Here is a 13292-nt window from a genome sequence, read left to right as displayed (position 1 = left end):
TGGGATGCATGTGCCCAAGTCACGGGTTTGAGCTACACAGAGCTCGTCTCTTCAGGAGCTTGGTCTGTCTCACTCACAGAAGTTGATCCTATGGAAGATATTCCCACGCCCATCTTGTCTCTAACCTCCTGGGACCGATGCAGCTACAACACTGCCTGTATATCAATGGAAATGGTCGAACAGCTCATCTTTATACCCATATTGAATCGTTTTTTAGTCTGTTTATCGCTGTTTGTTTAGCGCATCCCGACAGCCTGAGACCAATTCAGCAGGTCTAGAGGACATGGGGAAGGGGCCAGCCGCAGCCCATCCACCCCAGCATTGAAGGCAATTTCTGGCCGAGATCTGGGAGTTGGTCTGAATGGTGTCTATTAAGACAGTTAGAGTGTTGAATCTGTGTGGTGGGAGGAAGGCTTTGGCCTTCACTGCATCGAGATAGGCTCCTATGAATTCCAGATGGTGTCCAGGAGTCAAAGTCAATTTTTGAGTGTTCAGCTGTAGTCCCCATTGTGTGAATACATCTATAGTCTTTTGCGTGGCCACTGGGTGTCATCAAAGGATCATGCCTTGAGTAGGTAGTCATCTAGATACAGGTACATCATGTTTCCTGATTTGTGAAGGTGGGCCGCTATCACAGATAGGACCTTCAAGAACACGCTGGGCGCAGGTGACAGGCTGAATGGAAGTACTCTGTAATGAAAATGGTCTTGACCAAAAGTGTACCTGAGGAACCTTCTGTTGAATCACAATGTGAAAATAAGCATCTTTGTAGGTCAAGGACTGAGAAGCAGTCTCCCTGGTCTAGAGATGGAATTATTGCTGGTAGTGTAACCATCTTTGTGCCTTTCCATATTTGTTTAGTGCTCTCAGATTGAGAATGGGCCTCCATCCTCTGTTTTTTCCCCAATATTAGGAAGTATTTGTAATAGAAACCCTTCCATCTGTGTTCATTTGGAACTGGTTCTACAGCACCAAGGTTTAGGAGATGATTTATTTCCTGACATAATAGGCTCTCATGAGGAGGGTCCCTGAAGAGGGTGGGGAGGGAGGATGGGTAGGAGGGACGGAGGCAAAATGGATTGAATAACCATTGGAGATGATCTCCAGTATCCATTTGTCTGATGTTATCTTTTCCCAGTTTTGTTGAAAAAGAACAAGGCAGTGTCCAAAGGGATGTAGATGGTTCGAGTTTTGCAGCAATTGATGATGGCAGTGGTTCTTTGGGACCTCAATCAAAGTATCAAAACTGATGTTTCAACATTGAGGGCTGTACAGTTGAAGTTTGGGGAACCATCGGCTTTCATTTCTGCACCTGTTGTCTTCTGCTGGGGTTTGTATTGTCTCTGAGGTGGAGGAAACTGGGCTGGTCGGGATCTTTGTGATGTCTGTGACTTACTGTATTGTCTTTTTTGTGCCGCTGTGTAGCTCCCCAAAGAGCATAATGTGGCTCTTCAGTCCTTCAGTGTGTGTAGTGAGGCATCTGTCTTTTCTGCAAAGAGTTTGGATTCTTTGAATGGAAGGTCCTCCACGGTCATTTGGACTTCTCTTGGGAGAATGGAAAGGTGAAGCCAGGAAGCTCTCCTCATCACTACTGCCATTGATATGGAGCAGGCAGCTGTGTCTCCAGCGTCTAATGTAGTCTGTAGTGCTGTCCTTGCCAGAAACTGGCTCTTGGCAATGATGGCTTGGAATTGTTCTCTTTGATCATTTGGGAGATGTTTAATAAAGGCATTAAGTTTTCCATAATTGATATAATATTTCACCATAGAGCCTGGTAATTAGCAATCCGAAATGGTAGGGTTGCTGATGAATATGACTTCCTGCCAAATAAGGCCAGTCATTACCAGTTCTTGTAGTAGGGTGTTGATTTAGCATGGTACTGTTTGCCATGTGTGTTTACAGTATATACAATAAGGGAATTTGGGGATGGTTGGGAAAATAAAAAGTCCACAATCATTGAGGGGACATAATATTTTTGTCTGCCCTTTTACATGTGGGAGTTATCATGGCCAGAGTTTGCCAGATGACCTTGGCTGGGTCTAGCTGAGCCTTGTTGATCAGGAATGCAATACGTGCTGGTGAGGATGTGTGGAGGATGTCCATCATCTTGTTTTGCAACTCCTTTACTTCTTCAAGGCAGATCTGAAGTGTCTCTGCCACTCTCCTAGTGAGGTCTAAAAATTGTTCAAAGTTATGTGCCGTAGATGGTGGAGGAGGCATCACAGCTTCACCTGGAGTGGATGATGAAATGTTTATTGCTTGAGTAATTTCTTGATCAAGCCTTGCCTCTTGCTTCTCAAAGGTCTCCTCTTGGGGATCAGGGAGTCTAGAAATGGAAGCTGAGGAAGATCATCTTACTCTAATCCTATGGGAGACACTTGAGGTCCTAGAGGACTGGTGTCTATAGGCTGCCTATGAGTCCCAGTACAGCCACTGGGATGGTGTGAAGGGCCTGGGTGATGGTACACAAAAATATCCATACCAAATGGGTGGGCCTTGTCAGTCCTGTCATGGTTCTAGGTGACTGGTCCCTTAACACTGCCCTGGGAAACTTTGCACTTAGACCGAAGATAAGTTATCATTGTCCTCTTCCTTTTCACTTGATAGAGGCTGGTGGTGAGTGTCCTAGTACCACAGGGAATTCCAGAGACCGAGATGTGGTCAGTACTGCACCGCACCACCGATACCAAGCAGCAGGGATTCGAGTTTCTCTGAAACCAAGAGGTCCTTGGAGAAACGAAATTCCTGTGGTACTGCCATGGTAATTGATACCAACAAAGTTTGTCTAGAATAGCCAATGAGTATCAAGGAGTCAGTGGTAGCTGTAGTCTTTTGTCTGATGATCAGCTAGAAGAGGTCTCTGATTGAAGTGATCAGTACCACGGCTTTCCTTGTCTCCAGAGGTGCCGTTTTAGAAGAGGTATTCTGGTCTCTACCACTTCTCTTGTCAGATGGTACTGATGCTACTGAGCTGTGCCCCTCTGGTTTTTAGGCTTAGTGCTGGTACTGGTAGTTGAGGAGCCTAATATCTCATGGGTACTGCGCTGCGGCTCTGTTGGTACCAAGGTCACTGATTTTGCCAGGGATCTCTTTCTCCTGGTCAATTCTTCAATCTGAGAATAGCTCTCTTTTCTGAGCTTTTGTGAGAGGAATCAGTAGATTTCCTCTTTGATGCCACCAGAGTATGATGTGCCATGGACGTTGATGGTTGCATCGGGGATTGTTGCTCTGGGGGAGTCCAAGGACTAGGGTCAGTGGCTGGTCTCAGAGAACTCTCCATCATCAGGAGCCTCAGCTTCAGTTCACAGCTCTTTCTTGTCCTTGCCTTCAATTTTTGACAGAAGGTACACTTCTCTGGTATATGAGCCTCTCCTAAGTATATATTTTGGAAATGATAGGAATGTAGAAACTTTAAGGAGTTGTAATGGAATGCTAAACTGTACTATACTGTTCAGCCACTAGGTGATGCTGTGCATAAAAACCAGCTAACTACCTTTTGTAACTGTTGTTCTTCAAGATGTGTTGCTCATGTCCATTCCATTCTAGGTGTGTGTGTGTGTGCGTGCTCACATGCGCAGCCGTCAGAGATTTTTGCCTTACAGGTACTCATAGCGTCAGCTGTGGTGCCCTCTAGAGTGCCGCAATCATGCTGTGGTATATCAGGCACAGTCGGCCCATGCCCTCTCAGTTCCTTCTTGCTGACAACTATGACAGAGGGGCAGCAGGGTGGGTAATGGAATGGACACGAGCAACACATCTCAAAGAACAACAGTTACAAAAGGCAGATAACTGTTTTTTCTTCTTTGAGTGCTTGCTCATGTCGATTCCATTCTAGGTGACTCACAAGCAGTATCAATGGAGGTGGTCTTGGAGTTCACCGTCATGCAGCTTGCAGCACTGCTCTGCCAAAGCCAGCATCATCTCATGCCTGCTGGATCAGTGCGTAGTGCAATGCAAACGTATGAACAGACGACCAGGTGGCGGCCCGACAAACTCTTGGATCAGGACCTGAGCAAGGAAGGCTGCAGAGGATGCCTGCACTCTAGCGGTAAGAAGAAACTGAGAGGGCATGGGCTGGCGGCACTTGATATACTGCGGCATGAGTTCACCAGGCAGGACAGATGTGGGGAGGGGAAAGGAACATAGGTAGATAGGTCATGGTGTAGGCTTCAAAATGGTCGATAATCAGGGCTTTAACATGAGACAGGTCAGTTTTCTGGCATGAGCAGTTTCTATTTTGAAAACATGTATTGGTGGGGGGCAGGAGGAGGCCAAATGTATGGGATGAAGAAGGGAGTTGAGGAGGGGGCTGGAGACTCAGAAAGGCTCCTAGTTCATATCTGCCTAAAATGGCTGTGGCCATTAGGCTTCCGGAACAGAAGGTAGCATGGCAGTATAGCATAATAATAATAATAATAATAATACATTTTAAAAACAGTTAGATACATGACAAGTTTTCCTCAATAGGATGTGCCTCCTCAACCCTGGCCTGTTTTTCAGGCTAGAAACTGGCTAGGAATCACGCTCAGTTCCTGCATGGCAGGAATCAGGGTCACTTTCTACCTGGCAACAAAGTTCTGACTCCTGAACACATCTTGGCTTGCTGGGGACAGCTTTTCAGGAGGCTCCTCATGTTCATCCTCCAATGACTCTTGCTGCTCATCTTTGCAGTGGGGCAGGAAAGAGGGAGGTAAGTTTCAGTAGTGGTGTAATGCAGGGGTCGGCAACCTTCGGCATGCGGCCCATCAGGGTAATCCGCTGGCGGGCCGCAAGACATTTTGTTTACATTGACCACCCGCAGGAACAGCCCCACGCAGCTCCCAGTGGCCGCGGTTCGCCGTTCCCGGCCAATGGGAGCTGCGGGAAGCGGTGGTCAGCACATAATGTCGCATGGCCCACCAGCAAATTACCCTGATGTGCTGCCTGCCGGAGATTGCCGACTTCTGGTGTAATGGATCAAAATTGTGTCCAGCTCCTCAAAAATAGACAGATCACATTTCCACTGCCGGACTTTTCCTGGTATCCTTGGTTTTAATGTACATTCTCCTGGGCTGTTTGGTCTTTATTCTGCATTGGTGGGTGATCTGGTTCTGGTGCCTTGCAGACATCTGCTTAGCAATGTACATAAAATCTTCTTTATTCCAGTGCCTGGCCACAAGAGCTTCCTGCATTGATGCTCCTTCCCAGATTGTGGATAAGATCGAGTGTCTCAGTATAGCTTCAGGCAGCTGCTTAAGTAATGTTGTAAGGCAATCTGACAGCAATGCAGATATTTTTGAATTAAGGAGCAAATGGGGACATCCAGCCAACTTGACACCAGAGCAGTGGAGGGCACACAGGTATATGGACAAATCAGTGATGGTCACCCACAAAGCAGCATGGGATAGCAATTGGAGGACTGCCAAAGTAGTGCGCAGCTGCAGTGCATGAACATAAACAATAGACTGAACTAACACAATTCATATCAAACTTAGTTCACTTTGAAAGAGGACTCCACAGTTTGATAAATGCAGTTAGTGCATCACAATGAATGGTGTTTGTGCATGAAAGTGTTTTCAAACCATATTAGCTCAACTCAACCCAGTTTAACCCCCCTGTGTAGACAAGCCTGTATTGCCCGATTTTAGTTTTTATTTGAAGATGCCTTTTAATATTTCCCTCCTGAAATGGTTTAAGTTGGAGGAAATGCTTAACTGGTTTGTACAGAAAGGCCAGATAAATGAACTTCTGACCAAAAAGCTGTGGAATATGAGAGGCAGGGGGATGCCCAAGACTATCAAATTATAGAATAATGCTTGAATAGGTATAGCAGAAATGGATTTAGCAGGGGACAATGGGTTTGACATGAGTTTGCAAGATTATATTAATAAAATTTCTAATTAATTTTGGGATGCCTTTGTATAGGCATTGTATCATGGACCAGAATGATTGTTGCTTTTTATATAGCTGAGGTTGGACAACCGTTAGAATACTGTATATAGTTCTGGCTGTCTCAATACCAGAAAGTTTTCAATAAATTGGATGGAATTCATAGAATATTAATAAAAATTATTAAAAAGCTGGAGGACTGAAATATTTATATTTAGTATTTAAATGATATCATACCAATACATTTATCTAGGTAGAGTAACCTAAATAAAAACAAAATACCTTGCTCTCATATTATTCCAATATAAAGGAATGAGTAAATAGAAGACAATACAATACAATATTGTACAAATATCAAATAGGCAAACACAGAGAGAAATGAGTGAGTTCATAGTCACTATATATATACTCACTCATTATATACTATAATTAGAATTCTATGAAAGGCCAACTTTTTAGAACAATTATATGAATAAGGGTAAACTTTTAAAATTTCTGGACCTGATCTTTCAAAGGAGCTATGCTGAGGATCTGATCCTCTGTATTTTGATACAGGATCAAAGTTAAAGTTGTTTCGATGTTAAATGGTCTGTGTATATGTACTGAGTGTTAAAAATAGTGGCAGAATTGTTTGCGTAACTTTAGTTTTCAGTTGCTATGGTTTTTAATACTTTGGGGTTTTCCAGATATGTTTAACGGTGTATCTTTTCTTCAATTGCGCAATCCTACCTGCAAGTTAACAAAGATTCTGTGTTCTGATCTCCCTTTGTGGATTGTTTTGCTTTTTTTAATTTAGCTTACAGCTGCAAAAACCTCTGTGAGCCATCCAGAGGAAGCTTGAATACTGTTCAACTGTTTCTGAGACAGGCATGCAAATTTTTTTCCTGGAGTACATGTAATACTTATATCATTTCCCCAGTCATACCAATTCCCCAAACCCTCCAGAGATTGTCTCCATCTCTGAATCCCCAGCTAGTCCCTGCTGCTTGGCTCCAGATGCTGGTCATTCCTCACTCCCCAACTGAAACACCACTTCCTGGCTCCAGTCAGTACCACTTTAGAGCCCAATTGCAGTTTTTACTTCCAGCCAGTCCCACTTCATGGACAGAGCACCCAGTCAGCCATGACTCTCCAGTTCCAACTCCATTCTAATTCCAGACCACAGCTGGTCTTCACCTTCCTTCCTATACCTCAGTTTTTTCTCCTCCCTCTGCTAAGAGTTGCAGGCACCCTGCTCTTTTATACCACATAAGGTCTGCCAGAAATGATGGGATAAGTACATATACTTTTGTACAAATGCCCTTTTTCAATTCACTACAGCATTTCTAAAGTACTTAACATGTTCTTGAAGATAGCTCTATTTTCCATTACCTGATTTTATGTAAAACTTCATAGTCTGTGACAGGTAATCCAAACAGCTGTTCACCAGATGAATAAGTGACAAATTTCCGCCAGAGTTCATCAAAATTGGCCTGATCAAATTAAAATTTAAAAATGCAAACAGGATATACATTTGGTAACTAAGAGATCCTCTAATTATCATAAACTGCTGTCCAATTATAAAGCTATCTTAAGTCTGCAGTATGTATACAAAGAAATATCTAGTAACATCTTTTGGTCTCCAAAGGACATACATTTGATTTTAAATCCTGTTCAATTTCTACCTACAGTGGGGAATGTTTTTTCTAGTGTCAACAAGGAATGCCACAATAGCAGCAGATTACAATTGAACAGATTTTTTTAAAACACTGTCTCATTTAATATTACATATGCTCCAGCTAAACAGAGAAAATGTGCACAACAAAGATCTGAAGGAATATTTTATAAAAAAGGATGCGCACTTAAAGCCACATTATATTATCCAGTCAGGAGAAATTAAACATTGTATTAGCTGGTGTGGACACAACTTGAAAAAACCATTAAATAGAGGCAGAATTATATAACTTGTCAGGCAAAGACTACTGCCAGAAGATTGGTAAAAAGCAAATACAGAATCAATTTTAAAAAAGGAAGGATAAGTGATTCTGACAATTACCATTCCACAAGTATAGAGAATTGGAAAATATTTGTATTACTTTTTATAACTAACATACGCCTTTCAGTTTATCTGGGTGATATTACCCTGCCTGAATGCATAGTTAGATCAAGAGGGGCTGTAGAGAAGGAAAGTAGAAAAGGATAACCCATAGCCTAGATAAGAAGCATCCCCTCACACACAATAGTTACGTTTATAGCCATGAAGAGGGACTTCTCAGCTCCAACCCTGGCAATGTGACTGTTTGCCAAAGCTGAGAATCTGAACATCAAAACATTGGTCTATTAAAAGACATGCCCTACAGAGAAGGAGGGGCGGGGGGAGTTTTCAGCAGCTGCAGGTTGACCCAGATACACCGACTGGGAGTGAGGGATCTGCAGCAGACAAACTGTAATTTGGTCCTCAAGAGAAGAGCGGACACTGAGGCAAACCCATGTCTACCTAGGGGCTTGGAGGGAATGCCAAGCACAGGTAACACAGTATACACAGAGATCTGTTATTTTAAATCTTTTTATCTGAGTGATGTGAATCTTTTAGCAAATAAACCATACTTTTTTTGAAGAAACTGCTTCTGTCTCACTGCATATTGTTGCTTTCCACAGGCTCCCGAAGGAAAACTCTTGCAAAGTTCCAGGGATTGCTAATAAATAACACAGTTGGCAATATAGTCATGTATCAGGTTTTCAGCTGGAACGCCCGGTCGAAAAGGGAACCTGGCAGCGTCCAGACAGCTGCGCTCAAAGTCCGGTTACTTGTAGTAACCAGCCTCTTCCACTGAGGGGGCAGGAAGAGCAGCAGCTGTGGCTGGAGCCACGAGGAGCTGCTCTCTGCTCCCAGACCTGCTGAGGATCCAGCAGTGTCTGGAGAGACGCGAGTGCCGTGACCTGGCTGGGTCACTTGATGGTGAGCTGGATTCCGGGACTCCAACAAGCGGAGCAAGAAAGGGGGGGTACTCAGAGCAGGGATGGGGGACAACAGCCCAGGCACCTACAAGAGGGGTGGAGAGGGCGGCAACAGCCCAGGCAACAGGTGTTCCAGAAGAGGTGGGGCAGGGAGAGGGGCGACAGCATGCAGGGCAGCAAGGGGGCGAGCAACAGGTGGGGAGGGGCAGCAGTAGCAGGCGGGCAATATACAGGGCAAGGAGGGGGGAACAGGCAAAGCTGCACATGGGGCAAGGAGGCAGCAGAGAGCCTGGGCTGCCCAGCCGCTCTCTGCAGTTGGATTGCTTTGCTGACCCGGCAAGAAAGCCCCGTGGCTCATGGGCCCTGCCCCCTGTCACCATATTCCAGCTCACGGGCCACACCGAAAAAGTGGCCTTGACTCATTTATAGCTCCACAAAGGCCAAGCACACTTGGCTCCTAAAGCTGGCTGAGCCCCGTACAGGGCCTGTGCTCACCAGGCTGCTTTGTGTCCACACTCAGCGTCCCAGGGACCAAGCCACCAGCCAGGGGAAAGCTCCCTGAAAGGCAGACCCCAGCCCAAGGATGGCATGTAGGCATCTGTAGGGAATTGATTTCCTGGGGAGCAGGATTGCAGTCTAGGAGCAGGATACTTTGGAAGGGCATAGGTCACACACGTGCTGGAAAGGGAGTTTGGGCCAGTGGTTACAGCAGAGGGACTGAGAGATAGGACTCCTGGGTTCTAATCCCAGCTCTGTTACAGACTTGCTGGGTGACCCTGAGCAAATCATGTGCTGCTCCGTGCCTCAGTTTCCCCTTCCATAAGATGAGGATGGCAATATCCACTTCCATTTACAGTGTACTTTGAGATCCCTGGCAGTGAAGCACTAGATCTGTGCTAAGCATTACTGTGACGAGTGGCTGGATCATGGCTCAGAGCCCACTTGCTCCATGCAATTTTCCAGTAAGGTTCTCAGAAGTCTGGGTGGAGCTCTGAGGGTCCCCAGGGAACTGGGAAATGAATAGGAGGGCTTAGTCCCATTGCTAGTGAGGCAAAAATTCCCATTGTTATTGCCTCCTAAACCAACCCCATCCAAGGCAGCCTCAGTGGAGAGGCCACCATGAAGGGGCCCCCCAGGCATTTTATATACTGGGAGTGACCATCCAAGATAGGGATGGCGTCCCTGCATGTAGTGCACCGCTTAAATCCTGGGGAGCCAGGCATATTAGCATCAGCTGGAGGATGACAGGAACAAGAGGGAACTTTTTTTTTTTTTTTTTAGGGATGAACTTATCAAGTAACTAGGGTGCTAAACTAAGGGAAAAGAGTATGTAGAATGAGTAAGAGAAAAAGTTTTTAACGAGTCTGCTGAGCTCTGAATCCAGCCAGGGACGGTAGAGAAGGAACTGAGGAGATCGGCCGTGAATGCGCACTATTAAGACAAGACTGGTATGTAAGGCAGGCTCTGCGCATGCGCAACCTGTATGGGTGCTGTAAAAATCTCCGAACGACGGCGCAGGGGCGCACTGACACCTGCAGTGGAGCACCCACAGGGACATCTCTCAAAGAAGAACTATCAGTTGCATACATACAAAATGGGAAATGATGGCCTAGGAAGGAGTAATGCGGAAAGGGATCTGGGGGTCATAGTGTATCACAAGCTAAATATGAGTCAACAGTGTAACGCTGTTGCAAAAAAAGCAAACATCATTCTGGGATGTATTAGCAGGAGTATTGTAAGCAAGACATGAGAAGTAATTCTTCCGCTCTACTCCACAGTGATTAGGCCTCAGCTGGAGTATTGTGGCACCACATTTCAGGAAAGATGTAGACAAATTGAAGAAAGTCCAGAGAAGAGCAACAAAAATGAATAGAGGTCTAGAAAACATGACCTATGAGGGAAGATTGAAAAAATTGGGTTTGTTTAGTCTGGAGAAGAGAAGACTGAGAGGGGATGTGATAACAGTTTTCAAGTACATAAAAGGTTGTTACAAGGAAGAGGGAGAGAATTTGTTCTTCTTAACCTCTGAGGATAGGACAAGAAGCAATGGCCTTAAATTGCAGCCAGGGCAGTTTAGGTTGGACATTAGGAAAAAATTCCAAACTGTCAGAGTGGTTAAGCGCTGGAATAAATTGCCTAGGGAGATTCTGGAATCTCCATCATTGGGGATTTTTAAGAGCAGGTTGGACAAACACCTGTCAGGGATGGTCTAGATAATACTTAGTCCTGCCTTGAGTGCACGGCACTGGACTAGATGACCTCAAGGTCCCTTCCCTGGAAAAATCATGGAGCAGGTCCTGAAAGAATCAATCCTGATGCACTTGCATGAGAGGAAAGTGATCAGGAACAGCCAGCATGGATTCACCAAGGGAAGGTCATGCCTGACTAATCTAATCGCCTTTTATGATGAGATTACTGGTTCTGTGGATGAAGGGAAAGCAGTGGATGTATTGTTTCTTGACTTTAGCAAAGCTTTGGACACGGTCTCCCACAGTATTCTTGTCAGCAAGTTAAGGAAGTATGGGCTGGATGAATGCACTATAAGGTGGGTAGAAAGCTGGCTAGATTGTCGGGCTCAACGGGTAGTGATCAATGGCTCCATGTCTAGTTGGCAGCCGGTATCAAGCGGAGTGCCCCAAGGGTCGGTCCTGGGGCCGGTTTTGTTCAATATCTTTATAAATGATCTGGAGGATGGTGTGGATTGCACTCTCAGCAAATTTGCGGATGATACTAAACTGGGAGGAGTGGTAGATACGCTGGAGGGGAGGGATAGGATACAGAAGGACCTAGACAAATTGGAGGATTGGGCCAAAAGAAATCTGATGAGGTTCAATAAGGATAAGTGCAGGGTCCTGCACTTAGGACGGAAGAATCCAATGCACCGCTACAGACTAGGGACCGAATGGCTAGGCAGCAGTTCTGCGGAAAAGGACCTAGGGGTGACAGTGGACGAGAAGCTGAATATGAGTCAGCAGTGTGCCCTTGTTGTCAAGAAGGCCAATGGCATTTTGGGATGTATAAGTAGGGGCATAGCGAGCAGATCGAGGGACGTGATCGTTCCCCTCTATTCGACATTGGTGAGGCCTCATCTGGAGTACTGTGTCCAGTTTTGGGCCCCACACTACAAGAAGGATGTGGATAAATTGGAGAGAGTCCAGCGAAGGGCAACAAAAATGATTAGGGGTCTAGAACACATGACTTATGAGGAGAGGCTGAGGGAGCTGGGATTGTTTAGCCTGCAGAAGAGAAGAATGAGGGGGGATTTAATAGCTGCTTTCAACTACCTGAAAGGGAGTTCCAAAGAGGATGGCTCTAGACTGTTCTCAATGGTAGCAGATGACAAAACAAGGAGTAATGGTCTCAAGTTGCAATGCGGGAGATTTAGGTTGGATATTAGGAAAATCTTTTTCACTAAGAGGGTGGTAAAACACTGGAATGCGTTACCTAGGGAGGTGGTAGAATCTCCTTCCTTAGAGGTTTTTAAGGTCAGGCTTGACAAAGCCCTGGCTGGGATGATTTAACTGGGAATTGGTCCTGCTTCGAGCAGGGGGTTGGACTAGATGACCTTCAGGGGTCCCTTCCAACCCTGATATTCTATGATTCTATGATTCTATGATTCCAGTTCTATGATTCTATGCTCTACCTTGGGTTTTGTGAGGGGCAAGGCCAGATGGCTATAGAAAAGTAGTGGGAGATAGATATATTAGTTCCAGGCTAAACAAATCCTTGGTACCAGGATAAGTGAAATGGCAGCTGCTCCAGGTCAATTAAGACACCTGGGGCCAATTAAGAACTTTCCAGAAGGCAGGGAGAAGGCTAGGTTGATTGGAACACCTGAAGCCAATCAGGGGCTGGCTGAAACTAGTTAAAAGCCTCTCAGTTAGTCAGGTGGGTGTGCATGTCAGGAGCTGTGGGAGGAAGTTGTGCTGTTGGAGAGGCTGAGTAGTACACACCATATCAGGCACAAGGAAGGAGGCCCTGAGGTAAGGGTGAAGTGGAGCTTGAGGAAGTGAGGGCTGCTGTGGGGAAAGTAGCCCAGGGAATTGTACATGTTATGTTTCTAAAAGGTCAGCTACCATAACTGATACTATTAGGGTCCTGGGCTAGAGCCCGGAGTAGAGGGTGGGCCCGGGCTCCCCCCCCCCGCAACCTTTGCCCCCTGATTAATCACTGAGACTGGGAGACAACAGAGACCGTGCAAAGAAGGATAACTTCTCCTCACCTCCCTCGCTGGCTTATGATGAAAATGGCTTAGTAGACTGTGACCCTTGTCTCTAGAGAGAGAAGGGTTATGTGCAGAGTCAAGTGAGCCTCTGAGGCTAGCGAAATCTGCCAGGAAACGCGGGACCCACGGAGGCAAGGACAGAGCTTTGTCACAGTTTATGCAAATGGTATTGCACAGATCAGATCAAATCAAACAATAAAATCTCACCTTCATTTTCCTGTGTACTATGTTACCAGGCTCTAATTTAATTATAAGTCAATGG

General features: G+C 45.5%; 1 protein-coding gene across 1 annotated transcript in view; it reads right to left on the bottom strand.

Annotated features, from left to right (window-relative positions):
• The window catches only part of DNAH8 (dynein axonemal heavy chain 8), a 591778-nt gene that overhangs the window by 333408 nt on the left and 245078 nt on the right, over positions 1 to 13292 (bottom strand). Inside the window, exon 32 of the mRNA XM_077812184.1 lies at positions 7240 to 7340. Within this exon, the coding sequence (XP_077668310.1) occupies positions 7240 to 7340 (101 nt within the window). The remainder of the gene's footprint in view (positions 1 to 7239; positions 7341 to 13292) is intronic.

This window comes from Eretmochelys imbricata, chromosome 3 (genome assembly GCF_965152235.1).
Source record: "Eretmochelys imbricata isolate rEreImb1 chromosome 3, rEreImb1.hap1, whole genome shotgun sequence".
NCBI classification, from domain to species: domain Eukaryota; kingdom Metazoa; phylum Chordata; order Testudines; family Cheloniidae; genus Eretmochelys; species Eretmochelys imbricata.
This window is presented reverse-complemented; position numbering and strand designations above follow the sequence as displayed.